At 40.1% G+C, this 27,841-nt stretch overlaps 5 protein-coding genes across 7 annotated transcripts; 3 read left to right on the top strand and 2 right to left on the bottom strand.

The window, feature by feature from the left end:
• The first annotated feature begins 332 nt into the window (after positions 1 to 332).
• imp3 (IMP U3 small nucleolar ribonucleoprotein 3) lies at positions 333 to 4,244 on the top strand. Its single transcript, XM_074650718.1, has 7 exons — positions 333 to 583; positions 1,953 to 2,060; positions 2,472 to 2,546; positions 2,634 to 2,713; positions 2,853 to 2,904; positions 3,075 to 3,147; positions 3,251 to 4,244. Exons 1-7 carry the CDS (start codon positions 447 to 449, stop codon positions 3,275 to 3,277), a joined length of 552 nt encoding a protein of 183 aa, XP_074506819.1. The 5' UTR covers positions 333 to 446; the 3' UTR covers positions 3,278 to 4,244.
• sec22ba (SEC22 homolog B, vesicle trafficking protein a) lies at positions 4,158 to 7,257 on the bottom strand. Its single transcript, XM_074650717.1, has 5 exons — positions 7,047 to 7,257; positions 6,092 to 6,201; positions 5,803 to 5,963; positions 5,566 to 5,712; positions 4,158 to 4,770 (listed from the first exon to the last, which is right to left on the bottom strand). The coding sequence occupies exons 1-5, from the start codon at positions 7,119 to 7,121 to the stop codon at positions 4,616 to 4,618; spliced, it is 648 nt and encodes a 215-aa protein (XP_074506818.1). The 5' UTR covers positions 7,122 to 7,257; the 3' UTR covers positions 4,158 to 4,615.
• Positions 7,258 to 8,200: 943 nt separating this feature from the next.
• Positions 8,201 to 16,175, top strand: LOC141776878 (uncharacterized protein C1orf21 homolog). Of its 2 annotated transcripts, XM_074650715.1 has the most exons (7): positions 8,205 to 8,284; positions 8,394 to 8,539; positions 10,631 to 10,772; positions 11,857 to 11,936; positions 12,287 to 12,357; positions 13,063 to 13,126; positions 15,238 to 16,175. In XM_074650715.1, exons 3-7 carry the CDS (start codon positions 10,682 to 10,684, stop codon positions 15,274 to 15,276), a joined length of 345 nt encoding a protein of 114 aa, XP_074506816.1. In that variant the 5' UTR covers positions 8,205 to 8,284; positions 8,394 to 8,539; positions 10,631 to 10,681; the 3' UTR covers positions 15,277 to 16,175. The 2 variants fall into 2 exon arrangements, with proteins under 2 accessions (XP_074506815.1, XP_074506816.1); XM_074650714.1 differs by having other exon boundaries at positions 8,201 to 8,539.
• Positions 16,176 to 16,556: 381 nt separating this feature from the next.
• Positions 16,557 to 21,071, bottom strand: tsen15 (TSEN15 tRNA splicing endonuclease subunit). 2 transcript variants are annotated; one of them, XM_074650712.1, is made up of 4 exons: positions 20,840 to 21,071; positions 20,630 to 20,711; positions 18,622 to 18,757; positions 16,557 to 18,234 (listed from the first exon to the last, which is right to left on the bottom strand). In XM_074650712.1, exons 1-4 carry the CDS (start codon positions 20,915 to 20,917, stop codon positions 18,033 to 18,035), a joined length of 498 nt encoding a protein of 165 aa, XP_074506813.1. In that variant the 5' UTR covers positions 20,918 to 21,071; the 3' UTR covers positions 16,557 to 18,032. The 2 variants fall into 2 exon arrangements, with proteins under 2 accessions (XP_074506813.1, XP_074506814.1); XM_074650713.1 differs by having other exon boundaries at positions 16,557 to 18,204; positions 20,840 to 21,063.
• Positions 21,072 to 21,923: 852 nt separating this feature from the next.
• colgalt2a (collagen beta(1-O)galactosyltransferase 2a) lies at positions 21,924 to 27,125 on the top strand. Its single transcript, XM_074650898.1, has 12 exons — positions 21,924 to 22,358; positions 22,722 to 22,832; positions 22,974 to 23,091; positions 23,778 to 23,912; positions 24,000 to 24,204; positions 24,649 to 24,768; positions 25,090 to 25,163; positions 25,243 to 25,349; positions 26,142 to 26,274; positions 26,405 to 26,532; positions 26,646 to 26,852; positions 26,939 to 27,125. Exons 1-12 carry the CDS (start codon positions 22,105 to 22,107, stop codon positions 27,123 to 27,125), a joined length of 1,779 nt encoding a protein of 592 aa, XP_074506999.1. The 5' UTR covers positions 21,924 to 22,104.
• The last annotated feature ends 716 nt before the right edge of the window (positions 27,126 to 27,841 follow it).

Raw genomic sequence — 27,841 nt, 5'->3', positions numbered from 1 at the left:
TCTGTTTCACTGGAAACAGGAAAGCCATATATGGCTTGCATTTCTGCCTAATGACGTCAGAAGACTAGGAAAAAAGCGAATTTTTATTTCTGCACCCATTTCCGGACAAACGGAGGAGGAGAAAAAGAGAGAGGATGGTCTTTTATGATACTATGGTGGCCTGTAGACACACTGGGGACAGATATTGATGTTTAAAAGACATGGAAAAGTGCATTTTGCATAATATGTGACCTTTAAAGGGGTAAACGTGAGGTTAGTAAACTGAGCTGTAGTTCACCGTTGAGCCGCGGTGGGTGGCGCTGCAGCTCCACGTTGACTGACGTTCTACCTTAAAACTGCCGCCGAAGAAGAAGAACACGTGTTTCCGGTGTTTCCTCTTCATCCTGCATGTGAAGGAGCTTCTTGTAAATAATAAATTGTATTCAGTTCAGCGAAAGGTGTAAAAAATGGTTCGTAAATTAAAGCACCACGAACAGAAGTTGTTGAAGAAGGTGGACTTCATCAACTGGGAGGTGGACAACAACTTACACGAGGTCAAAGTACTGAGGAAGTATCACATCGAGAAGAGGGAGGACTACACCAAGTAAGCCACACACATAACCTCACTGTCTGCTGTGTTGTTCTCAGGTTAAGGAAAAGAAAAATGTGGCTCAAATAGCTAGATCGAAACTCAAAATGAAAAAAATATTTCTGTTCTTATTTTACATTAATCAAAACTCAACTTTTTAGAACTGCTTTTAATGTGTAATTAATATTGTGTGTTTTATATATTGTTTTATGATGTCCTTGTTTTATGATCTTTTTATCTATGTAAAGTGTCTGAGTTTTTTAGAAAAGCGCTATATAAATAAAATGTATTTTTTATTATTATTATTATTATTATTACATTGTTAGCTACACTACATTAAATTACCAAATTGATATCAGAGTTCATAAAACCTAAAGAATGTTTCTGTTTTAAACTGTGGGTCCAAATAACTGTTTTTTAAAGAGGACCTATTATGCTTTTGTCCCTTTCCTTTAGTGTGTTATATATTTTTTTGTGCATGTAAAAAGCCTGCAAAGCTCAAAGTCCACACCAAAGGGAGTTCCTCTCCTCCACAGAAACACTGCTCCTAAACTGCCTCGCTTGAAGTCCCGCCTTTTCTTCTGTAACATGGTGATGTCACAGTGTAACACATAAGGGATAATGTACAGCTTCCCGAAAAACAGAAAACAGAATCCCCGAAAGGGCGATGCCACACATCGCTCTGAAGGGGTTTATTTCACAACAATGACCCGCTAGCTGTACATTATCCCGCTTATTACACGGCTACTTACTTAAGAAATCAATGATTTGACATTGATTGATTTGGTTGATTGGTCAATCAGCGTTCTATAGTCTGTTATTTCTGTACAAAAGGCCATTGCTATGGCCGCAGTAATGATGTCGGACTCTGGCGGAACTTTTTTGTGTCAAATTATTGATTTCTTAAGTAAGCAGCTGTGTAATAAGTGGGATAATGTACAGCTAGCGGGTCATTGTTGTGAAATAAGCCCCTTTAGGGCGGAGCTTTCAGGGTTTATTTCACAACAATGGCCCGCTAGCTGTACATTATCCCACTTATTACACAGCCACATACAGTAATTTGACACAGAAACGGTCCGCCAGAGTCTGACATCACTACTGCGGCCATAGCAACGGCCTGTTGTAAAGAAATAACAGACCGTAGAACGCTGATTGACCAATCAGAACTGAGTATTCAACAAAGCTGTGTAATAAAGGTAGATAGAGCGGAGCTGGAGTGGAGTCAGAACGTTTTGTTCGGTTGACCAATCGGAGCAGGCTTATTATGCTAAAATAAGCATAATAGGTCATATTTAACGGTAGCAGCTGACCAGTGAATAGTAGAAAAACAAATTCATTTTTATAGTAGTGTATATTAATAGTGTTTATTTCTCCTGTGTCTTAGGTACAACAAGTTGAGTCGTAACATCAGAGATCTCGCCCAGAAGATCAGAGACCTGGATGAGAAAGATGGCTTCAGAGCTCAGAGCACTCATCAGCTACTGGAAAAACTGTGAGTTTCTAAGTGGGATGTTGTTTGCCTTAACAAAATCATCTATAATACCTTTCATTCAACACCTGGGGCCTGTATCACAAAGCGAGAGAAGAGGGTTATCCAGCTCCCTTTGGGCCCCGAGTCCCTTTAACTCCTGTATCACGAGGATGGCTCACTATTAACCAGGGTAGATCACCATGAATGGGGAAACTGCAGAGATAAAAGAGCCAGTTGATAACCAGCTTCATGATACCGGCAGCTATCCTGGATAACCAGTGTTAGGCTCAGTGAAGCCAGGTAACCCAAAGAGAGCCTTGCTTCATGGTACAGGCTCCTGTACTGACATACAGTGGTGTCTGATTTCACTTTGTTGTTCTGGACAGTCTTTGTTTATCTCACACTGATAATGTTGTTGTTTCTTCACACTAGGTACAGTATTGGTCTCATGCCCACCAAACAGAATCTGTCCTTGACAGAGAAAGTCACAGCGTCTTCATTCTGCAGGTAAATCATCCGACAAACATGTTAGTCGAGTCCTTGGATGTGTTCATATACATATACTCATTCAATTCACTTGTGTGACTCCTGCAGGAGGCGGCTGCCCAGCATCATGCTGAACCTCCGTATGGCTCAGAACCTGAAGACCGCCATCACCTTCATCGAACAAGGACGTATCCTTCCTTACTGCATGAGTTTAGTTGTTTTGCGAGTAAAGTTTTGTCTTGAATTTCTCTTTGAGAGATTGGATAGTTTTGTCTACGTCCGAGGGTAGAAACTGTTTTTCCCGTATCGACCTTGACTCCGTCTCAGATGTGCGCGTTGGCCCAGAGATCGTCACAGACCCAGCATTTCTCGTCACAAGGTTAGTGTCCACGTTTTGTTTTGTCTTCTCATAATTTGTTTTCAAGCACTTTATGCAGCCTTTCACACAAACTGTCCATTCTGCAGAAACAGAAATTGGCAGTGTAGATAGATGTGAAAAAGCATCTCGAGTGATCAAATATTGACACTATTACTGTGACTTTTTTCCAGAAATATGGAAGATTTTGTCACTTGGGTCGACTCCTCCAAGATCAAGCAGCATGTCATGAATTATAATGATGAGGTGAGTTTTCAGGATCCGCGCACTCGCATATCCGCTGTAACTGCTGTGTTTCAATGCTAAAGCATAATGCCGATGTTACACAACCACTGCGTTTCTTTTGCAGAGGGACGACTTTGATATGGTGGCGTAAATCTGTGGTCTAACATCCATTCATCGGCCTGGAGGACAGGAAAGGGACAAGAAGTCTGCTCTTGTAACTGTTGCATGAACAACTCTACAACCCAGAAGTCAGCAGTTTGAATCTTCTGTCAACTTGGAAATTGTGGGAAGAAAATAAGCGCTCACACCTCCGCAACAATAACTTAAGTTTCATCTGAGCAAGGGCAGAAGGAGCTTTACCGAACACCTCTCTTGTAAATCTCATCTATTGACAGTTAACCATCCAAAATCATCTGGATTCATCTGACTGTAATCAGGCCTGTGAGTGTCTCCTGCTCATCCCACCAGCTGCACAAGAGCACAGAGTCTCCGTTGTTTCCTTTCCAACATTGGCCATCATCATCCTGGTTGTACAGAGTCGTGTAGTTCCTTCTCTTATACCTCACTGTTGTTTGCTCTGCATAATGTGTTCTTTGTGTGAACATGAGCTGGCTTCACAGGCTATGGATACATGATGGAAATACTGGTTTATAAGTGTGTGTATACCATAAAGAGGACTGTCGCTGTCTGTTCATGATATTAACATAACTTATACACGGCTTTGTTGAATACTCGATTCTGATTGGTCAATCACGGCGTTCCAGGGTCTGTTACTTCTTTAAAGCAGACCGCCGCTATGTATAACAGACCGTTGCTATGGCCGCAGTTCTGATTTCGATCACTGGAGGACCATTTTTCTGTCAAATTGCTGATGATTTAAGTAAGTAGCCGTGTAATAAGAGAGATAATGTACAGCTTGCGGGTCATTGTTGTGAAATAAACTCATTCAGGGTGATGCAAGATCCCAACAATGACCGGTTCACTGTACATTATCCCTTACTTGTGTAATAAATACAGATGTAAAATAGAAATTACAATTTGATAAATATTTAATATTTTCAATAAGACTTTGTTACAATGTAAACTTTGTGAACAATAAACATTCTTTTGTCACAGTATTAAGACTTTTCACAAAACCTCTGCATATCCATACATGGTTTCTCCTTAATGCTGAGACTCCGAAAGAAACCCCTATATCCAGTTTATCAATGTTAATTTAACACCCTGCTCTTAATATTCCAGTAAACAAAGGTACTCGAACTCACCGTGAAGCATTTGCTTCCCCATCACAGACCAACGGCTCAGTTTAAACTGTATACGTGACATAAGTCAAAGCTTGATACATTTCTACCTTCAACAGGGATAGACTATGTGATCCCTTTAAGGCACCCTGGCATAGAACAAATGTAACAGGATCTGTTTAAATGCTTGTTTTTTTCAAAGTGAAACAACCTCTCCCTTAAGTCAAATTCCTCGTTTGAGAGTCCCATCAGAGCCACCAGAAACGCACATAGATGATGAGTGTGATGAAGAACACCGACACAGCAGCCACCTTGGCGTATGTGGAGCGGGTGTTGAGGTATTTGGCGTCGCTGCGGTACTTCTTCGACAGGCTGGTAAGATTGCTGGCTTTTGTGTCTAGAGCTGAGGGAAATAAAAGTATGGAGACGAGGTGAACATTTACTTAGCAATAAATGTATATTACATCACGTGTGACAGTACTCGGCTCAACAATAACACCTCTTCCTGACAGGATGCAAACAAGTGAACATCAGATTGTTTCAGTTTTCCCAATGAAGATGCTCTAACCTGCTCGTTGCGTCAGCGAACAGGCAAAGCAACGTGTCGCTTGTTTGAAAAAAATGCTCACCCTGGGTCTATTAATGTGAGGTTTCGCGCAACTCCAACATATTTTTATTGGTCAAAATCGAAAAAGAAAACGTTTTTGAGCTGAAGTGCAAGCGAGCATTTCAATTATCCTGGAAACAGGAGTTTAGTGTATTTATGTATTTCGAAGTTTGCCGTAAGTTTGAGAGCAAGATGATAAAACATGACAATTAACTTTAGTCTTTGTTGTTATTTGATAACCATTAATAAATAAAACAATTGGTATACGGGCAAGTAAAAATTGACTTCGGGCCAGACTGGTCAAGTTAGAAAAAACATTAACGTTGGACCCTGGTACTGACTAAATACTGTGAGAAAGATTTACAGGGGTAACAGGGACCCCTTACAATATAATGCAATCCAAAACACAAACTGACAACACAGTTGACTGTAAAGTACAATCAACACCTTTGACACATACACAATACAAATGTTGTAAATGTTCACAAAGGCCTTTGTAACAGCAAAATTGTTATTGATTTAGGTGTTCTTGGTGTTTTGTGCAGGCAATCTGGCCAGGACTGTTTTTTTTTTTTTTATTACTGTACTTACCAGAAAGAGATTCTCCTCTCTGCAGAACTTCTTCAATATTTGCCACCATAATTCTCTGGACATCCTGTAGCTCTGTGTTAATACTGCCAAAGTTCCTCCTGGCCCTGCTATCAACGTAATTCTTCTTTGCTTTCTGGATGTATGTGTCTGGAACAATGCATGTATGACAGAAGCTTAGTGTTGCAGAAAGTGGAAAAACAACGTTTCTCGAATGTACCAGATCACAAATTGTCTTACCAAACTCGATGAAAGAGTACGGCCTCGTTACTGTGGGGACTCTCTTTCCATACTGGTCATAGAACTCATTGTGGAGGTCATCAAGGTATGCAAAAACCATCTTTTTGGAAAATGAAGCCTCGCAGATGAACAGGTAGCACACACCCTGAGCTATTAAATAGCTGAAAACAAAAAAAACAGTCCATATCAGTGGTTATTTATAATGAATTTGATGCCTGGCAATACATGTATATCCAATATTACAAAAGTAACATGTGAACAAGAGTACTTGGTGCTTGTGGTAACTTACTGGAAGTTCATGTCCCCGGCCTCCAGGGTACAGCGGTCCGGACTCTGAGCATTCAGCTTACGACACAGCTGCTTGGCTTGGCTCTGGTACTGCTGGAGGTCTCTTCCTGACTGACAAGGATAAGCAAACACAAGTTGTAGTGAGAACTGCCATACCAAAGTTGAATCACAGTTATGAAATAATCCTATATCAACACTCATATTAAAAATGACATAAACAGTCCAAAGGCCATATAATGTTTTTGGGCCGAGATTAATACATTTGCCAATTTAACCTTCATCCTACCAACTGGGGTCCCCGCAGACCCCAGAGGTATACCTTTTGTCGTATCTCACAGGTGCTTTATTCTATCTTTCCAATTCTTCATGACTTTGTCAATCAATTTATTCCTAATAACTTCATATCATTGTTTTCTGTTTGTATTTTAATTTGTGCTTTTTAAAAAGACCAGATACAGATTAGGCAGACACAAATTCCCTCGTGTGCTGTCCATTTTCATCTTACACAATAAATAAATTAAACTTTCCTAAAATAATAAAAATCAGTTTTTTTTGACATTATAAACATAACTAATAACATTTTGAGAAGAAATAATTTTACATTTTGCTATGATGATGACGAAGACGGTTTGTAGCTACATTAAACTAAAGTTTGAAGAGGTTATTTTTAATTACCACAACTGTTTTCAGTAAAATAATGTACATAGATAGACAGTAGAAATGCAACTACATACGTTGATGTTAACTGAACTTTACATAAAAACAATGTTCGTGGATTACCTAGTTATGTACCGGATTTCCCAATATACAACCAATAATCAGAGTCTTCTGGTTTTAGGAGAAGTCTACACTGCGGATAAGCTAGCAGTCGTTAAATGTCTGGTTTTGTGAATGGAGTCTGGTGTGTATCTGCCTCCACTCACTGAGGCTACATGGAGCAGTAGCTTCATTCTCACCTGTTCTTCCTCCTGGATGGACGCAGCCAGCGGGAGTCCGTCCGATACCCGAGCGATCATCGTCAGTGAAGTCATCCCGATGTTGGTCAACAATCGGCGGCGTCAAATGTCACTTTTTTGTCGTCGAAAGCGAACTTTTGAAACACTTTGTATGTTTCTCTGCTGTCAACTTTAATGATGCAGAACGGACCGAGCTGGCTGGGCGGAAGTTCCGGTTTGGTGTAGTGATGTGTTGGTCACGAACGAGCTGGTTCAAAGAGCCGGCTCTTTTAAGTGAACGATGGGAGCCGGCTCCCGTCCGAGAGCCGTTTTTTTTTTGTTTTTTTTAATTAATTAATTCAAGGCAGAATGATCTTCTCTGCGCCACGGGCACTCCATGCACTGACTGTGACTAAATGTTGTGTTAATGACGTCCGTGCGACCAATCAGGGGATGACAGACAAGGATCATACCATCAAGCAGGGAGGGGTGGGGGTGCGCGGTGCGCTGACGGTCTACAGGTACAGAGCAGGAGAGAAAGAGAGAGGAGTGTGGTGCGCGAATAGCAGAAAAGATGGGTGACAGTCGGAAACTAAAAATCAAGGAGCTGGTATCATTAAACATTTTTAAATCTAAAATGAAGGCTTCAGAAGCAGACTCTATGGCATGCCAATGTTTTTAGCCCCCTTGTTGTACAGCTGACACCCAGAAAAGTTCCTTTTTGTCCCCCCATTTGTCTTTAGATAGTTCTCTTTTAATGCAAATTTTATTGCTTTTAGTGTTTGTGAATTGTATTTTGTCTCTATTTGTGTCTGTGTCTGCAACTTTGTGTTCTTGCTGCTGACCGTCTTGGTTAGGTCTCCCTTGGAAAAGAGGTTCTTAATCTCAATGGGACTAACCTGGTTAAATAAAGGTTAAAAATATATATTAAAAAAATAAATAAGGTTTAGTATAATTATATTGAATAATTTATATGTGCACACATACTAATCATAGGTCAAATCAGCGCTAAATGTGGCTGAATTATAAAAGGCAGAAGTGGTAAAAACAATGAGCCGTTTGGGAGCCGAAAGAGCCGGCTCTTCTTCTTGGTGAGCTGAGCCAAATGATCTGGCTCACTAAAAAGAGCCTAAATTCCCATCACTAGTTTGGTGCGCCGGTGAATTAGGTCCGAGTGGCAACTGATGAAATGCAACGTCGCAGTTGCAAATTTCCATCGCATAAAAGATAAAGGGGGGGTAGGATGCGTCCTAAAGATCGTATGGAAATTGAGTTTTTTTTGTGTGTTTTGCGCTTAAAAAAATAATTTGACTCGCTTCTTTTATTTGTCTAATCCATTTAGCTATTATTTTTGTATGACTTTAACAGTATCAGGCCATGAGCTCCGACCAGACAGCTGGCAGACGGACTGACTGCTGATGACTGCTGCTTATAGCCGAGAGGTGCAGATGCGGTCTGGGGTCCTGAAGCCTCTCTGAACTCAAAACCAGAGGAACCATGGACAACCCAGACAGGTAATCTTGCCCCATTGCTGTTCTACTATGTTTGTTTACATGGTTCCGTTTATAATGTGAGATATCATCTCGGTGTTTCCTGCTGGCTGCAGAATGGCTGCTCTCTTTTTGCACCTTCTTCTGTTATTATTTGTTTAAGGTAACCTAATGGTTGAGAAATTAGACGGATGGGTGAAATTTAACATCTTAAAGGGAATGCATTTTCTTTTCACCTCTATTGTTGCCTAGAATTTGCAAGATAGTCCAGTAATGCACCTTTTATAGGCTGCAGCTTTTACCTATATATACATCAATGTAATAGTGAGTGGATGGGGAGATTCTGCAGCTGGACGGTCAACCATATGGGGATCAATCACTGCATAATGCACAACACTATTAGGTCAAACACACAGACATGTTAGCCATATTGCTGCAGGTTTTATGTCGGAGATGGGAGCACTTGTGCGCGGCCACAGTTTAATCCTCTGAGCGCACACAGAAAAGAAAACCCCCCCCATCCACTAATAGAAATGACCCGTCGGCGGCGGCTTGGCACAGTGGCATCCGAACAGCTTGAAAGGCCTTATTGTTGCGGTGCAGCTGGCAGCGCCGTGCGCACGTTCCTCTGATTGGTGTTTTCTCCAGACCGGCTAGACTAGACTACTCTACCGTCTTTTACCAGAATAGATCGGGATGTTTTAATTCTAGGGTGGGGCGCCTTTCATGACTAATTGATTATGATAAAATTAGTGATTCCCACTTTGGAGTCATCCCTCTGCCAAATGAAGACTAGTTACCTTAATTTCTTTTTAGAGATGAGCCCTTTTGGTAATGATAATTACAGGGACCAAACACTCCACTGGATGTCTCTAAATAGAAGCTCCTCAGATGATTTCCCCAGAGACACAACCTTAATCAAGAGGCCTGTCTGTGACCTGACTTAACCTTTCTGCTCTGGGGGTCTTTGGTCTCAATGCACCGATCTGACTTTTTCAGTCCCGATAGCGATACCTGGGCTTGGGCCATCAGCCAATACTGAATAACCGATCCGATACCGGTGTTTAATTAATAAACTGTATGTCTCACTGTGTGGAAGTGACTGGGATCATTCTCTTAAGTGTAAGGCAACATCAGGCTTGACTTAAACATCACTTTCCTAACTTTGTAAAACAAAATGTAACAATTAAATACATATATACAAATTTAGCAAATTGTTATTTGTTATTAAAATAATAAATAACGATTCACTTAAAGACACATTTAAACTTTTATAAACAAGAAAAAAGTGAGCATGGCTCACATACCCCCGCTCACTGCTTGACCCCTACTAAAGTAGGGTCAAAGGTTTTGCCCTTTTTGGACTAATGGAATTATTTTATTGAGCCCAATCTAGCTTTTTATTTGTAGTGATGGCGAGATGAAGCTTCATGAAGCACTGAAGCTCCCCAGCAAATTGGTTCGCAAAAGGGTTCATTTGGGCTTCATATGCACACGAAACCACCCATCGGTCAAATAGTGTAAAACGGGTACAAATATTCCAGATATGTGGCAGTGGTTTAACCGGGCACAGGGCAGTGAATGTGCTTGTGTAACGAAAGGAAAATGATAGCTGGGAGACATTATTCGTTTTTATTCAGGAATAACAAGTTCTCAACTGTATTTCGGCTTCGGGCATCTTCAATGACGTCTAGACGTTGACTAAAACGATACAAGCCTCGATACGTTCCTAAGTTAAATAGTTTCCGAGTTCTGCTCCGGAAACAAAAGTGTGACACGCGGAAGGACGGACAAGTGGAGCGCTATCTATACCCCCGACTATGTTGTCGCTGGGTATAAATCGTACGTCAGCAAATTGCTAAAACAATCCTCAAAATTAACAGGAATTACAATTCAGGAATAAATGTTTTTAATGCAATGGTCCAAACTTAAAAAGGTAATTACCAATATCTGATACAGATCCGATATTGTCACCGATATCCGCTATTTGAGTCATTATCGGCCTGATATCCGATCCGGTATCGGTTCATCCCTACTTTTAGTATAAGTTTGTGAAGTCTTGATCAACACATATCTAACCATTTGTCACTTCCTTGTATACCTGCCCCCCTCCAGGTGTGCCTGTAATGCTCAGGGGTGAGGAGGAGAGCAGCTGAGGAGGAGGAGATGGGCTGCACCTCTGCAAAGCAGGTGTCTGCCGTGCCCAACGGTGAGGAGGGCCAGAACAAAGCCTACAGCAACGGGGACCTCCTCTCTGGTCAGTCTGTTTACTGTACACATTTCACATTTTAAATAAATAAATAAATATGTCAGCTAGGTAGCATATAGACATGCACCCTGACCCCATGATGACACACTTTGAGTGAAATATTTCAAGAGTTTTAAAAATGGTTTGAGTACTGAATGGTGAGCCTGATGCTCTCTGAGAACGATGGAACTGATAATTAGTGATTTATTAAAGGCAGGTGTGCATGAAACGGTAATAGTTTTGAGCTACTGTATATAAGGTGCTACAGTCATTTTTAAACCACCAATCTCATCTAGGGCTGCAACTAACATTAAAGGAACAGTGTGTAACATTTCGGAGGATCAATCGGCAGAAATATAATATAATATTCACAACTATGTTTTCATTAGTGTATAATCACCTGAAACTAAGAATCGTGTTTTTGTTAGCTTAGAATGAGACCTTCATATCTACATAGGGAGCGGGTCCTCTTCACAGAGTCCGCCATGTTGCTCAACCATGTTTCTACAGTAGCCCAGAACAGACAAACCAAACACTGGCTCCAGAGAGAGCCTTTCACGTTTTTATGTTACCTGAAGGCCACCGTCGTTCTCTGACCAGCTGGTGAAACTGCGTGAAACACTACTCAGTTGGTTGCAATCTGTAACCACACCACTAGATGCCACTAAATCCTACACCCTGTACCTTTAATTTCACTATCTATTAATGTGGAAGTAACGTTTTGCTAATTGTTTGGTCTATGAAATGTTGTGCCTCAGAGCCCAAGATTTGTTTAACAATTATGTTAAAGTTACTAATTCTCACGCTGGAGAAACTGGGGGTTATGCATGTGTGAGAGAAAAGATGGAGAGGCAGCAGAGGAAAATGCAGAACCAGGCTGACAGCTCATGTGTTTGCAGCTTGCCAGCCATTGTTAAGAGAGGATTTAGTCTGCGAGCGTGAGAACTCAAGCACATAATTACTTTGCCAAGTACTGAACTGTGAGAACTATTAACCCGGAGGATCGTGCTGCGAGTGGGTCGTCCTCTGCTGTCGTGTATTAATAAGAGGCGATGTGCTCCTCTCTGCCTTTCTGTCTCCCACTCTGTCACAGACGAGTACAAGATGAAAGGAGTGGAGAAAGTCAAGTACATCGGTGGAGAAGAGGGAGGCGTGGACGGCCAGGACAGCACAGTACGTGACTCTATTCTACTCTATTTAATGTCTATAACAGGAGATTTACTGTATATTATGATGGCTTCTGTTGATATGCAAAAATAGTCAATTTGTAATCAAAATGAACCATGACGTAAACTTCATATTCAGACACGTTTGATCAGATTTTGGAGCTCTGTGCTGCATACATCTGCATATCAATGAGGAAAACCTGAATATGTTTCTATTTATACTACACATTTGTCTTGTAAATATTTTTAATAACCAAAATTAATTGGTTAATATAAACAGTTATGTTTAAAATATCATGATTACAAGTTAATTGTGTGTTTATATTCTGTATATGTGCTTGCTTGGATGTCCTGCAGGAGAAAAGTGCTCTCCTTGGTAAAGGCCAACACATGGATGAAACAGGGTCAAACGGCAATGGAAAGATTCTGTAAGTGTCATTGACTGATGATGCCACTACAATATCATTAAAGAGGACCTATTATGCTTTTCCCCTTTCCTTTAGTGTGTTATATAGTTTTTTGTTCATGTAAAAGGTCTGCAAAGTTACAAAGCCCAAAGGGAGTTACTCTCCCCCACAGAAACGCTGCTCCTGAACTGCCTGAAACGCCTTGCTTGAAGTCCTGGATTTTCTTCCGTAACGTGGTGATGTCACCAAGTGACACATTTGCATAATACCTGCCTAGCAGCTAGTTTGGCACGCCCTCAAACAAAACAAGTTAGAGCGGAGCTGGAGCGGAGCTGGAAGAGTTTGGTTCGATTGACCAATCACAACAGAGTGGGTCAGCTGACCAATCAGAGCAGACTGGGATTTTCGGGAAGGGAGGGGGGGGGTCAGGAGGTCAAACAGAGCGTTTCAGACAGAGGGTGAAAAGAGGTGCTGCAGCACAGCCGTCATGAGAAAAGTAAAGCCTTTTTTGAACATTAAAGCATGTAAACATGTTCTAGTAGAATCCCAAAATACCAAAGTATGCACCTGAAAATGAGAATAATAGGTCCTCTTAAAACATGTATTTATATGTTGTGTATTAGTAAGTGTGTTTTTCCTGTTTTGTCAACATCTAAGCTCTTCGTCATGTTAACCGTCAAGTTATGCTGCAAGACTTTAACCTGCGGTACCGTTTTTCCTTTGCAGGAGCATCCACTCGTCAGAGAGTCAACAAGAATTCTTCAGGATGTTGGATGAGAAAATTGCAAAGGTAAGGAATGACGACCCGTCACTGAAGCATCAGTTTTTGTTTCTATGTATTTTGCAAAAAGCCCCTGCTAAATGACATAATGGAGGTTAATCCCATCACTGCAGCAAAGCTGTAGCAAGTGAGGACACAGCAGATGACATACCTAAAAAAAAAAAGAAGCCTCAATCTGTCATGTCCTGTGCTTCCACTGTTGTGGTTATTTAAAGTAGTGAAAACATGTTTCACTGAGTGCTGCAGCGGGACTACATCTGGTCAAAGAGAGGAGTGGTTTAGTGGTTTAACAGCGCCTCTTTATGAGTTGTATTGTTTTATGGCATAAAGGGGCAGTTAAAGGGACAGTTGTGACCAGTAGTGCTATTTAACAATCTAGGTTGTTTTAGTGTGAGGTGCAGAGTATTGGAGATGTCGGCCGTAGAGACGTCTGTCTTCTCTCGAGTATAAAGGATCCTGATGGCATTCGGCTTGTGGTGCTCAAAGCTACAAAAAATACATTTGAAAAACTCAACAGCAATGGTTCTTTGCAGAGACCATGACCCGATTTCTCAAGGTGATCCACAGACCTTGTTGTGAGCAGTTTCATGTAGGAACTATTTTCTTCCCACTGAACTACACCTGCCAACCGTATCCCCACGCAAAAGGAAGCACTCATTTATACTAAATACTGCTCGCACGCCGAGCACCACCGAGCCAGCTAACGTTACAGCTCAGCCGAGGAGGACTATATATCTTCTTCCTATGTGACATTAAGCTCTATTGTTGTCTATAAACTATTAAAACACATCAACGCTGCTGCACTGGGTGACATGATGTTCCTACATTACATTGAGCTCAGGCACCGTCCTGCTGCCAGAAATACCCACTAGCACACCAGATGTGTATTTATCCTCTGCTAAAAATAACCCCAACAAATGCACTGTTTACTCCTGTTTTAGCATTGTTTGCTTAAAAACAACAGTGGGCCAGCTGTTTAGGGACCGTTAGTCCGTTTTTAAAAATATATTCTTTTTTTAACTTGTTCAGAAAGAACAAACTTAGGTAATACTTTATTTTAGAGGTCTGCACATTTCATGATAATTAGGTGATTATTAGCAAGTAACCTATTTTAAATTTCTTTGGAATTGCTGCCAAATTACCCCAATATTTACATCAGTTTATCGAAAATTTATGCTGACGTGTTAATCAAACTTGCGTGGGGCTGGGTGCCACGGACAGGGTAGGGAAGTATTGAACAACAGACTCATTGTTGGTTCGTCTTTTAATGGGATTTGTTAAATATATAATAACAGCCTTATCCTTTCTGCTTTTGTCTCTGCCTAAAGCCTTTCAGTAACTCCTAGAGAACATGTTTAGCATTCAGTTTTAGGGGATAACATGTCTTGTAGCTGCATTTTGCTGTTTGAGGCTACTAATGGTCAGTAATTGACCTCTTACACAATGAAGGTATTCCTGTATGATTGTTCAACATCTGTGCGACGCGGTGAGCGTAGGAACAAGGTCTTGATCTTTACAACAAAGACCACGATGGAAATAAGTCTTTTGTAATTCTGTGTAATTTAATGTCCTCCCTTTCATAACGTAAAATAATCAAAGCTAAATATGATTTGTTCCTTAGGGTTTCATTCTGAAATATACTGTTTGTTTCTTCTGCTGTGCTGCAAAATATCAACTTTCATGTCACAGTATTGTAACGATATGATCATATTTTTTTATAGCAAAATTACTTACTGAAGGTTTTGTTTTACGCATTTGGAGAATCTGAGAATGTAAAAGCATCACAGTTCATTTCATTTGTTGTTAGTTTGAATATTTTACTTGGGTTTTTGAATAGCATTATTTATATATATATATATATATATATATATAATATATATTATATATATATATATATATATATATATATATATAATATATATTATATATATATATAATATATATATATATATATATATATATATAATATATATAATATATATATATATATATATATATAATATATATATATATATAGCGATATTAATTTAATCTGGCTAAGTCTTAGGAATATTAAATACATACCATCAAACATCAAATAAGACTAAAAGTGTACAGTAACATCTCTATTGTGTTTACAGGGCCAGGACTACTGCTCGGAGGTGGACGATATGACATAGCACCGTGGTCGTGTATCCGTCGGTCCCAATATGAAAGAACCGTCATCGCAGTGTTACGGATGGACCGTACCATGTGTTACCATGTGTGTGGGGGGGGACTGTCCCTTGTATGAACACGCCTGAGAAAATGGATTACTGACTTGAATCAAGCACCTTCTTGCCCTCCTGCTCACAACCTTAGTTCCTGCTCATATATCAACCAAGAGAGAAAGGACCACCGAAATCAAAGATGGTTTAGTATTTTTAAGTTTTTAAGGGTTTTACTTCCTTAATGAAGCCATTACAGGATGACAGAGAGCTTGGGATTGTACGATACACTTGCTTTTCTTTCTTGGATAGCTGCGACCTCCTTATAGACATTTGAAACATTCAGACTGTTGCACATATAAATGTACAGCAGAAGCAACCTGAGCTCTCGAGGACACTCAAAGAGTGAAAATAATGTCTATCTGCATCATTTCATCTTTGAATCCCTGAAAGGTCAACAGGTCGGACACTTCCTGCATTCCAAGACACAGTATGAACCTCTTTTCTACAGTACGTTGGCCAGTACAGTGTGTCCGTCTGTCCATGTCTGTTTCTGCTATGATGTAGAGTATTTATGTTGAATAAGGCTCAGGGTTGAAGTGTTGTAATCTTTGTCTCATGTAGTCAAGTCCTTCCTCTCATTAAGACACTGCTGCACCATTAAAGAAGACACTCATGCACTCACACAGCGGGGTCACTGATGTCCCTCCTGCTTCAGTATATGTCCCGTGTTGAACCTACAGGGTGGACACTGCTACGTCACATACGAGTCTGATTATGTATTTCGCTCACCAGTGTTATGTTGTTGTGTTCAGTTTCTATGTTGAACTTTTGTTTTTTTAGAAAAATAAAAACGTGTTTTCAGTAACTTATCCACACGGCTGACAAGAGTGTGTTACTTTAAAAGAAAAGCCAACAGAACCTGAATCATTTTGTCAACAATATATACTCATTGTAGCTCAGACAGTTTTGGTATGATTCAAATTAATACCCTATTAATATGTTAACAAACCAGATCATACAAACTTGTATCACCATAACACACTGAACTGAAAACACCTAAATTGGGTGATAAGAGTATTAATGGACAGCTCAATGCCATTAGGAATTACAGCCCAACTGATATACTGATACGGCTGATATTATCAGGCAATTTTAGCTCATAAAGATATTAATATTGAGTAACAAGAAATTTAAGTACTGAAATACTAAAGATATGACAACGGTCATTTAGAAACAGTGTCAACATTAGCTAGTTTGTCCACCAGAGAGCACCGATAAGTTTATTAAGTGCAAAATGTCCCACTCAGTACGGTCAGTAGGTAAGTCACTGTAGCACGATAGTAAGAGCTAAACAGAAAAATAAACCAACACAAGCAGTAAATTAAATTGCAACTCTGTGATTGTTACATTACTTAACCAGCGTTAGCTAACCTAACACATTAAAATAAACTCCTTGAAAACACATGAATTCATTAAACGTATCTTGTTGCCACTCTCGACTGGAGCAAACTTAAATTAAACTCTCTCCGTTAGCTTTATTTACTTTTCCGGTGGCCCATAGACTGTATATAAGACGTGGACGTAATCCCCGTGACGTCACTCATTGGTTTGTGGACTGACGTTTCGAAGCCTCGAGTTCGGCATTTTGGCCGTCGCATTCTTGGTTCTTTGCAGCCAGAAGTGACACAAGAGGGTGTAAGTTCAACCGAACGCTGAATAAGACATTTTGAGGCGACCAAAAAGGTTCAAATTAACTTTCACGAACTGGAAACACACTGTGAAAGGGTTAAAGTTGTAAGACAAAAACACGGACAACTCCCAGACCGGACAACGCCGTGGTAGCGACCTGTCAATCACAAGGTAGCCCCTCCCTAAAGCATCCCCTGCTTTATGGTCTATCTGACTCTAAATGGGACCATAATTTACTAAATGAACATCATGCAGTATTGAAGAAGACTTGAAACTAGCGATTGAGACCATAAACTCATGTTTACAATGTTTACTGAGGTAATAAATCAAGTGAGAAGTAGGCTCATTTTCTCATAGACTTCTATACAATCAGGCTTCTTTCTGCAACCAGAGGAGTCGCCCCCTGCTGGCTGTTAGAAAGAATGCAAGTTTAAGGCACTTCAGCATTGGCTTCACTTTTCAGACCCCTGGAGGTAGCCCAGTGCGGTGTCCAGTGCTGCCGTTCGCTGTAGATACCGCCAATTTCTGTTTTTCACATCAGTCAATGGTCCTTTCAAAATAAGGTACTTTTGTTTTTAAGGAAATAACCAAATTCTAAGGAAAAAAATGCCTCATAAATGTAAAGTTTGTGTCACAATCATCAAATTATATCGTCTGTGTCAGCCTAAAAAAAACGGTCGACTCTAGTTGTAATGTTTCACAAAATGTTCTGTGGATGCCTCGCGATCCAACTCATCAGGTCACGCTCGAAGGATTTGAGGAAGGCAATAACCACAAACTGTAAAGTGTGGGGTTGTGTGAACACATCCCTGATAGCATTGAGGAAGTACAGAGTCAACAGATCTCTCAAACATGGCAGGTATGAGGAAACAGAGCTGCAGCCAAACAGTTTCACCTGCTGCCATGTTCTCAGTACACCTTTGACTTTTTTCAGGAGCAGCTCACAAAGACAGACAGACCAACCGACCGCCTGCCCGTCTCGTTCTGCTCTTCTATGTCTCACCGACAACACCAAGGTGTCTTCTCTCTCCGGCTGGTCAGTGCTTCTGCCGTCTCTTCCGGTGCTGCCGGCGTCCCAAATCCTGGAAGGAGCCAGCGGGAGGGTCCGGCGTCACCAACCCATCAGTCATCCTCTGGTAGACCAGGGTGGAGTCAGAAGCTACAGCACACAGCAGCATGGGAAAGCCTCTGTCCAGCACGTGACGTATGCTGCACGGCAGAGAGGAGGAAGCTGTGAGTCTGGGAAGACAACTTGTGAGAGTAAAAGTCTTTAAACCAAAAGGAGGAGGGAGTAATCTCCAGTAGGGCTGCACAATTAATTGAATATTAATCACGATTTTGGCTTCCCACAATTATATGAACATGATAGACTGCGATAATGCCGTTTAAAATACTCCGCTCATAGAAAACTCTGATGCATAAATCAAGCGCTTCCTAAAAAAACAGCTAGAGATGCAGCGTCAATCAGCTGTTGACCAAAGTCAGACAATTTCCAGCCGTCTCATACATCCAACATGGAAGTGAAAGCAGCGCTCTGTTTATTTAAAATGTGAAATTGCAATCAAAATATTTTGTCCCTAAAATCTATGAATAATGGTGCAGCCCTAATCTCCAGTGTCTCATCACCTTTTGTGGCTCAGAGATCGGTGAGCAGGCAGCGGGAGGATCGTCTGGACGGGTGCTCCTTCCTTCTCCCTCCCTTCCAGCAAAACCACCTGCAGCTCAGGACTCTTGACACAGGACACCTCTTTCCACTGACGCACTGCAGAGAACACAGAGGAACACAGTGTAGAGCAACAAAGAGGTGGCCTAACTGAGTCTACGGCTAACTGAAGACGGTCCTTCAAAGATTATTACAAGGATGTAGGACTTTGTTTACAAGACAGACTTCTGTTCTCTGTCGCTACTAAATAATTCACCATTTCCTGTTTTTCTCTGGCCGGCTAGACACAAATTAGAGGATTACAGATTCATATAGTTTGCTTTGTGCACTGTTAAGTCAGAATGGTGTGCACTGATGGAAAACAGAAAAAAGAATAGCTCGTCAAGAATTGTCAAAAATTTACATTTTCATTACGTCAGTAAATTGGGCTGTAGTTAATCCTTTATCTTTAAAACACTTCACTTGTGTTGATTTTGTGATTTGAATTTGAGGGAGTAGATATTAGATGACACTTTTATAATTCATACAGCAAATTTCATCTCCGTTGTACGACGGAGTATAAGGGCCACATTGAGGGGAAAAAATCAGTGGTTTTGAGAATAAAGTCGTAATTTAATGAGAATAAAGTCATAATTTAGTAATTTCCTCCCCCACAAAAGAGGTAATTTGTCCCAGGTCCGTGTGGTTCTTTCTTCGGAATAAACGCAGTTTCTTGCACAATAAGGTCCTGATACTGAGGATAATGTGGAGCTGATGTGTCAAAAGATTAAAGCATTTTGTTATTTGTGAAACCTATAGCTACTAAAGTATGACTTCACAAGATGCTCCACCTTCCTCATTTTCACACAGGCGGCACGCTGCTCTATTTCCCCACTAAAATAACATGTAAAATTACTACTTTATTATATTATGACTTTATTCTCATAATACTACAAATCTTTTCTCGTAAACTTATGACGTTATTCTCGTAATATTATGACTTTATCCTTGTAATCTCAGATTTTTTTTTTCCCTCAATGTGGCCCTAATACTCCGTCGTACATTGTAAACTACTCCTCTGGTTATTAAAGGCTGATTCTATTACTTATTGCCCTCGACAAATTTAACTCTGAAAGTTATAAGACCAATAAAATTAAACTCTATTAAAATTAAATTCCTGAGTTTCTCATTTCTTGATCATCACCATTATCTTTTAAGTGTTGAAGCAGCATTTCATCAGGTTTATTTTGCCAAGTATACACATACTGTACATTGAATTTGATTCCGGTTTTATGCAGCTCTCTCAACGTACTTACATAAAATAGAAATAACAGCTAGAAACAATAATGACCAACAATAAAATAAGAAAACAAAAATGAAAATAAAATGAAGTAAATATATATAAGCCTACAAGTTAAGTGTTCTGGAAGTTGTACATGGTGGGAGATACAATTTACAGTAAACACAAATAATCCTTGTTAAGGTATAACTGATTAATGTGATAATAAAGTGACAAATAAATGATATCATCCTGTTAGAGATGACCCCGTCTCTGCACGACACACTAACAAGCAGATAAATAAAGTAATGACTCCTGCTAAACTCTTATAAAATCAACATTATACATTATTTATATGCTTTTTTATTTTATTATTTTAGTTTATATCATTTATATTATATGTTTTGTTTTTTAATAAGAATAAGATGTTTTTTTAGGTAGCTATTTTAATATTATTATTATAGATTGTTATATTATAAATAGTATATATTATATTATATATATATACTGTATATATATGTGTATATATAAATATTTTAAATATATATATATATATATAAAATTGTAAATATAATTAAATTAAATATAAACTAATACAAAAAGGAATTAAATTATACAACTTCATACATTGTTTATCTGTTATATGCAATACCTTTTAATAAGAATAACAACATAACTTTTCTAATATCTGTGGAGGCTTTCTTCAAACTCACCCTCAGAGAGATCCATGTAGACCAGGAAAGCTGTGTGTACTTGTTCACTGTCCTCCACCTCCAGACTCTTCATCTGCTGGTACTAGAACAAGAAGAAGAAACTCTGGTTATTGATAGCAGCATTTAGCATCAGACCTATGAATGCAGCACAGAGGTCCTGGTCCTGGTCCTGGTCCTGGTCCTGGTGCTGGTCCTGGTCCTAACACTCACTGTTGGATGATGAAGGATCCAGTTCTGAGGAGGAGGAGGTTTCTCTGACACATCTGCTCTGTTTGACGCCTCCGACATCTTACTTACTGAACATAGTGACTCAAACTACTGTCTCATTAACCACTACTGTCAGGACATACAGCTGCTGTTACAGCATGTGTGAGTTGTGTTTTCAGGTTTGCCGGCGTGCTACAGTGTAAGTCGTCCGGGTGGAAAATGTTACTCATTCTTGTTTCCAATGAGACTGGCGTACAAAGCAGCTACTTTACAGGCTCTATTAAGGGCACAAAGAAACATTTAATTTCTATTTATGGTGAATTGATTTGTTTGTTTTTTAAGTAAAATTAATTTTAATATTATCATTATAAATTATTAGATTATTGTTTTATATTTATATATATAATTTATTGTATTATTATTATTATTATTATTATTATTATTATTATTATTATTATTATATTGTTTTAGTTATATACTGTATATATATATATATATATATATAAAATTAAAGCAAGATGAAAAGAAAATGTAAATTGTGGTTAGACATAAAAAAGCAATTATATAATAAGATTATAAAACATTATACATTATTTTTATGCTTTTTTATATGCTTTTTTATTATTTTAGTTTATATCTTCATATTATATGTTTTTCCTTTTAATAAGAATAAGATCTTTTTTAGGTATCTATTTTAATATTATTATTATAAATTATTATATTTTAAATAGAATAAATTATATCATATATAATCTGTATACAGTATATATGTGTGTATATATAAATATTTTAAATGTATATACAAAATAAAAGCAAGATTATATATATATATATATATATATATATATAAAATTGTAAATACAATTAAATAAAATATAAACTAATACAAAAAGGAATTAGATTATACTACAACTTCATACATGGTTTATATGTTTTATGCAATACCTTTTAATGAGAATAACAACATAACTTTTCTAATATCTGTGGAGGCTTTCTTCAATCTCTCTCTCTCTCTCTCTCTCTCTCTTTGTGTGTGTGTGTGTGTGTGTGTGTGTTATCATATGTGTGAGAGTCTCTCTCCCTGTGTGTGTGTGTGTGTGTGTGTGTGTGTGTGTGTGTGTGTGTGTGTGTGTGTGTGTGTGTGTGTGTGTGTGTGTGTGTGTGTGTGTGTGTGCGTGTGTGTGTGTATTATCATATGTGTGAGAGTCTCTCTCCCTCACTTGCACCAGTCTGAGGCTTCAGAGACATCAAGGTGCCCTGTTGGAAATATGCCTCTTGGATTTGTGGGATTCAGATTATATTTTGTGATTATAGCAGGAGTGCTCTTCCTGCACATCAGCAGCACAAAGGAGCTTCCAGCTGATCACCTCAACCTCAACCTCCAACCAGCCCAGGGGGAGACCTCTGTGCTGAAGCCCACAGTTCTGATCACCATCCTCGCACGCAACGCACAGCACAGCCTCCCTTACTTCTTAGGATGCATAGACAGACTGGACTACCCAAAGGACCGCATCGCTATCTGGTAAAATTACATTTTTGTATTGCATTTAATTTAAAAAAAAAATAAAAAATGTTATGTTGAAAAAAATAGGACAACTTGCACTTAAGATTTTTTTTCTGTAAGAATCACAGAGATACTAGTGAAAAGGTGCTGATTTGATTTAGAGAACTGACACTAAACATTAAGCAAGTGTTAATGAGTGACCAATTTTTGGCAAGTTTAACAGCACTGTGTGAATGTCATTCCTCACATACTGTTCATCAGTAAATAAATCATTCTCAGACATGTGAGAAAAGTACACAGAGAGACAGGAAAGAAAGAAAGAAAAAGCACAGAGAAATGAAATCAAAGAGGTGAAGTCAGTAATGTTGCTTGTGATCTCAGGGCAGCCTCTGACCACAGTGTGGACAACAGCTCGGCCGTGCTTCAGGAGTGGCTCAGAGGAGTTCAGCAGCTCTACCACTCGGTGGAGTGGAGGCCCACGGAGCAACCGAGGTGAATCACCTGAGGCAGCTACTTCATTTATTATCCACCATCCTGATGATGTTTAATCATAGATTTAATAGAGTTGGAGTAAACCTGATATCCTCTGATCCTAAAATATTCATATCATCATTCTGCCCCTCTTTCTTTCAGCTCTTATGCAGACGAGCAGGGTCCCAAACACTGGCCCGTATCTCGGTTCACCCATGTGATGAAGTTAAAGCAGGCAGCACTCAGAGCTGCCAGACGAATGTGGACTGACTACATACTGGTGAGAGAGTAAAACACCCTGAGGCTCAAAGAATTAAAGGAACAGTGTGCAACATTTCAGGGGATCTATTCGCAGAAATGGAAAATAATATTCATAACTGTGTTTTCATTAGTGTATAATCACCTGAAACTAAGAATCGTTGTGTTTCGTTAGCTTAGAATGAACCCTTCATATCTACATAGGGAGCGGGTCCTCCTCGGGGAGTCCGCCATGTTGCTCCGCCATGTTTCCACAGTAGCCCAGAACGGACAAATCAAACACTGGCTCCAGAGAGAGCCTTTAGTGTTTTTACGTTACCTGAAGACCACCGTAGTTCTCCGACTCACTTGTGAAACTGCGGTAACGTGAGCCGCAGAGTGCAAAACCGTGGTAACGCCAGCTGCCGTCTGATTTCCGTTGCCCCTTAAGTAGCGTTATTATGGTAAGGATGGCCTCTGAGCGAGGCGAACGGCGTTACCACGGTTTTGCACTCTGCGGCTGACGTTACCGCAGTCTTGGAAAGGGAGGAGTGAGCGGAGGGGTACTTAGTTGGTTGTAATCTGCAACCACACCACTAGATACCTCTAAATCCTACACACTGTACCTTTAAGTATCCTATTGTTCAGAGGAATTATCCACTATCACAGTATCTGGTGCATCAATATCACCCCTTTATCATCTATTAATGTTTCTTCTCTGTACCTCAGTTTGTGGACAGTGACAACTTGCTGACAAACCGCCAGGTGCTGTCTGACATGATAGCAGAGAATCTGACAATAGTGGCACCCATGTTGGAATCAAAAACCCTTTATTCCAACTTCTGGTGTGGCGTGACTCCTCAGGTAAGAGGAGAATATATGTTTGTTGTGCAAAATATAAACTGAAAACTTGCAGGAAAGTGATTGTTGTGGGTCTTCTGATACACACAGGGCTACTACAGGCGAACCCCAGAGTATATTCCCATCTGTAAATGGCAGCGGAAGGGCTGCTTTGCAGTCCCCATGGTGCACTCCACCTACCTGCTGGACCTGAGGCGCAGAGCCAGCCAAGCACTGGCCTTCCACCCTCCACACCCCCACTACCCTTACCATGTAGATGACATCATGGCCTTTGCTTTCTCCTCACAGCAAGCAGGTCAGACCTTTGTCAAAGTGTGTCTTAAAACCTCACACGATCATTTCCTTATGTGGTTTTGAAAAAAGGGAGATGCTTAATGTATTTTAATATGTAACAAAAGGGGAAAGTACAATAATTTAGTTAACAGTTTTATTGAAGTACTCTTTTATCTTTACAAATCTTAATTACAATAAAGTTACTGTACAATATGAAATGTAGTTACATTATAAGTTTGCTCATAAAAAACATCACTAACATAGACATGATGAACTTTATTATCACTCTTCTTAATAATAATAAATAATCACTTTATAACACATGGTCAGACTATGAATTTGTGATTACTTCATGTCCTTGTCATACCATATGCTATGATAACCATCATGATTAAATCTGTCTGCAATTGCATCTCAAATAAAGAAGAGACGTTTGCACTGAGGCCTGATTCGTCTTCTCCTGCAGGGGTTCAGATGTACGTGTGCAACAAGGACCATTATGGATATTTACCAGTGCCCCTTCAACAGGACCAGACGCTGGAGGAAGAAGAGGAGAGTTTTACTCACACGCTGACAGAGGCACTCAGTAAGCATAGTTGTGCATATATAGCTAACAAATTCTGAATACCAGGAGTCATTTCCAGGCTCTCTATCTTCTATCTTTGCTCACTGTTTCCTTGCTCCTGTGTGAGCACATTTGGTCCTTTTTCCTCTCACAGTCCTGACACATGTCTCACTCCTCTGTTAAAGCCCACTGCCTCTCATTTCCTCTCCTCCCTCTCTCATTTCACATCAGTTAGATGTTGAACTGATCTAACAAATCCCCTTGAAACCAAAAGGATGTGCAAGAAAAAGGCAAATTTACTATACTTCATGTGAAATGTGAATGTGTAACTTTACTTTCCAGTTGCCTACACCATGGAGCCTTCACAGTACGTGCACACTACGCCTAAAGAAGCAGGAAAGATGGGATTTGATGAGGTACAGATACATTTATAGTAGCTTAAAGAGATATCTTCCATTTTTGGAGAGCAGTCATTTTATTCTCCTCCACTTCTAGATCTTTCTGATCAATCTGAAGCGCCGCTCAGACCGGCGGGACAGGATGTTGAGTTCTTTGGCGGTCCTCGGCATCAACGCTACACTGACAGAAGCCGTGGACGGCAAGTATGACACACACAGTAACAGTTGTTCTTATGCAGTGGTGGAAGAAGCATTTAGATACTTTACTTAAAGATACAGTGTGTAGGATTTGGCGGCATCTAGTGGTGTGGTTGCAGATTGCAATCAAATGAGTACCCTTTCCGCTCACTCCTACCTTTCAAAAACTACAGTAACGTGAGCCGCCAGGTGCAAAACCGTGGTAACGCAGTTCGGCTCGCTCAGAGGCCATCCTTACCGTAATAACCCTACTTTAGGAGCAACGGAAGTCAGACGGCGGCTGGCGGTACTACGGTTTTGCACTCTGCAGCTCACGTTACCGTTACGTTATTTTGAAGAGGACCTATTATACTTATTTTCAGGTGCATACTGTACTTGTATTTTGGGTTTCTACTAGAACATGTTAACATGATTTAATGTTCAAAAACTAGCTTTGTTTGAGGGCGTGCCGAACTAGACTTATACAAATGTGTTACTTGGTGACATCACCATGTTACAGAGGAAAAGGTGTGACTTCAAGCGAGGCGTTTCAGGCAGTTCAGGAGCAGTGTTTCTGTGGGGGAGAGTAACTCCCTTTGGCATAGACTTTGGGCTTTGTAACTTTGCAGACCTTTTACATGCACAAAAAAATATATAACACACTAAAAGAAATGGAAAAGCATAATAGGTCCTTTTTAATGGGTGTATTTAGCATTATTGCCGTAGAAATTGACAGTGGAAAAGAGGCTTCACCTGTCAGAAAATGTGAAATGTCTGATTGGGATTATGAAGAAATCTGTTTCTTTGTGTTGTCCGCAGAGCCTTGAACTCCTCTCAGCTGCAGGCCATGGGTATAGACATGCTGCCCGGGTACAAAGACCCGTATTCAGACCGCGTGCTGACTAGAGGGGAGATTGGCTGCTTCCTCAGCCACTACAACATCTGGAAACAGGTACAGCCTTGCTCTGTGAGCTGTTTCAAGCAAGACTGAAGCTGATGTGGCAGTGTGATGAGGTGTGACAGTAGGGAGAGGTTTAGTTTAGACTGTTCGGTGTTAATTGCTGTTATATGTCTCCCTCTAGGTGCTGCAGCAGGACCTGCAGCAGGTGCTCGTGCTGGAGGATGATGTGAGATTTGAGCACAGGTTTCGCAGCAGGCTGGTGACTATCATGGAAAATGTACAGAGAGTGGGACTTGAGTGGGACCTCATGTAAGTTTGCAGATTTCGTCTCCTTTTTCATCACTTGTACCTTGCATAATCTGCTCATAAAGTTTTATTCAAAGCACCACAGACATGTCACTCACTTTCCTGTCCTCATACAGTTATGTAGGCCGTAAGCGTCTGCAGGTGAAGGAGCCAGAGCTCTGGGTGAAGGGAGTCAGTAACCTCGTGCACCCAGACTACTCCTACTGGACCTTGGGTTACGTCCTGTCGCTGAACGGGGCCCAGAAGCTCCTGCAAGCAAAACCCCTGAACAAAATGCTGCCTGTTGATGAGTTCCTCCCTGTCATGTTCAACAAGCACCCCAAGTGAGTCTCACCCACTGTATGCATATTCAAATGTTATGCTTTGATTCAGTCTAAAGTCATGATGTCGACCTCCCTGCCCCCTTCAGAGACGAGTACATGCAGCATTACGAGCAGAGGGACCTGAGAGCTTTTTCAGTGGAGCCTCTGCTGCTGTTCCCCACACACTACACCGGCGAGCCCGGCTACTTCAGCGACACAGAGACCTCCAACATCTGGGACGACGAGGCCGTGGAAACAGACTGGGACAAAGGCGGAGACAAACGGAGGAAGTAGGGTTTGGACCTGCGGGCCTTCTCTCTCTGCCAGTGGAAACAGAGACGAACTCTGAGGGGGACTTATGTCATGTTACACACCATGGTTGTTTTAAAAAAGATATTTGTCTAATTATGGGCCTAATGCATTTGTGATATAACTAGATCAAATTATATATTGGTATAAAGAGAAACGTTCCATGTAAAAATTTAATAATTTGGTATTTAGTAAAACAGTAACAAGAAAATGTCATAACATTGAACATAAGAATATTTTGTTATAACGTATAAAGGTTCTTGTTATAATGAGAAACTTTTCACATTGTAAGAAGAAACAGAACACTTTCTTTTGCTCATGGTGGCAACAATAAACAAATATAATGCATGAACCTAAAATTTTGGAAAGGAATTAAAGCTGAAGTAGGCGAGACTGGAGAAAATATGATTAAAAATATATATTTTTATTAAGGTTGCTAAATCGTGACAAAAGTAGATGAAACAGGTAACCTGAAAAAAATAATGTGCCTCTGTGTCCTCCGTTGCTCCTAACGGCATCTGCAAGATTTCACAGACCGGAGGAAAACAAGCATTTAGAGCTGATCTGAGGTCTGCTGTCCAACTGTTGTCTATGAGAGCTGGCTGTCAATCACTCGCGAACTCCGACCAAACGGTCAAACTGGGCAGCGCTGATCAAATATGAATCAATATTCTGTTACGTTAATGCCTATTTCTCTCCTC

Source organism: Sebastes fasciatus, chromosome 11 (genome assembly GCF_043250625.1).
Source record: "Sebastes fasciatus isolate fSebFas1 chromosome 11, fSebFas1.pri, whole genome shotgun sequence".
Taxonomy (NCBI): Eukaryota; Metazoa; Chordata; class Actinopteri; order Perciformes; family Sebastidae; genus Sebastes; species Sebastes fasciatus.
The sequence above is the reverse complement of the archived record's forward strand: the minus strand, read 5'-3'. Positions and strand labels throughout refer to the sequence as shown.

What these genes read in the sequence shown, in the direction of transcription:
- LOC141776878 (XM_074650714.1), top strand. Translation starts at nt 10,682, where the DNA reads ATGGGCTGCACCTCTGCAAAGCAGGTGTCTGCCGTGCCCAACGGTGAG. An exon ending in CAACGGGGACCTCCTCTCTG is followed by an intron (nt 10,773 to 11,856) that starts GTCAGTCTGTTT and finishes ACTCTGTCACAG; the next exon opens with ACGAGTACAAGATGAAAGGA. An exon ending in TGGATGAGAAAATTGCAAAG is followed by an intron (nt 13,127 to 15,237) that starts GTAAGGAATGAC and finishes TTGTGTTTACAG; the next exon opens with GGCCAGGACTACTGCTCGGA.
- imp3 (XM_074650718.1), top strand. Translation starts at nt 447, where the DNA reads ATGGTTCGTAAATTAAAGCACCACGAACAGAAGTTGTTGAAGAAGGTG. An exon ending in AAGAGGGAGGACTACACCAA is followed by an intron (nt 584 to 1,952) that starts GTAAGCCACACA and finishes CCTGTGTCTTAG; the next exon opens with GTACAACAAGTTGAGTCGTA. An exon ending in CACCTTCATCGAACAAGGAC is followed by an intron (nt 2,714 to 2,852) that starts GTATCCTTCCTT and finishes ACTCCGTCTCAG; the next exon opens with ATGTGCGCGTTGGCCCAGAG.
- sec22ba (XM_074650717.1), bottom strand. Translation starts at nt 7,121, where the DNA reads ATGACTTCACTGACGATGATCGCTCGGGTATCGGACGGACTCCCGCTG. An exon ending in CCATCCAGGAGGAAGAACAG is followed by an intron (nt 6,202 to 7,046) that starts GTGAGAATGAAG and finishes TATCCTTGTCAG; the next exon opens with TCAGGAAGAGACCTCCAGCA. An exon ending in GAGAGGAGAATCTCTTTCTG is followed by an intron (nt 4,771 to 5,565) that starts GTAAGTACAGTA and finishes TATTTCCCTCAG; the next exon opens with CTCTAGACACAAAAGCCAGC.
- tsen15 (XM_074650712.1), bottom strand. Translation starts at nt 20,917, where the DNA reads ATGTCGGAGGCGTCAAACAGAGCAGATGTGTCAGAGAAACCTCCTCCT. An exon ending in GGATCCTTCATCATCCAACA is followed by an intron (nt 20,712 to 20,839) that starts GTGAGTGTTAGG and finishes TTCTTGTTCTAG; the next exon opens with TACCAGCAGATGAAGAGTCT. An exon ending in CTACATGGATCTCTCTGAGG is followed by an intron (nt 18,758 to 20,629) that starts GTGAGTTTGAAG and finishes TGTTCTCTGCAG; the next exon opens with TGCGTCAGTGGAAAGAGGTG.
- colgalt2a (XM_074650898.1), top strand. Translation starts at nt 22,105, where the DNA reads ATGCCTCTTGGATTTGTGGGATTCAGATTATATTTTGTGATTATAGCA. An exon ending in CACGCTGACAGAGGCACTCA is followed by an intron (nt 24,769 to 25,089) that starts GTAAGCATAGTT and finishes TTTACTTTCCAG; the next exon opens with TTGCCTACACCATGGAGCCT. An exon ending in ACTACAACATCTGGAAACAG is followed by an intron (nt 26,275 to 26,404) that starts GTACAGCCTTGC and finishes GTCTCCCTCTAG; the next exon opens with GTGCTGCAGCAGGACCTGCA.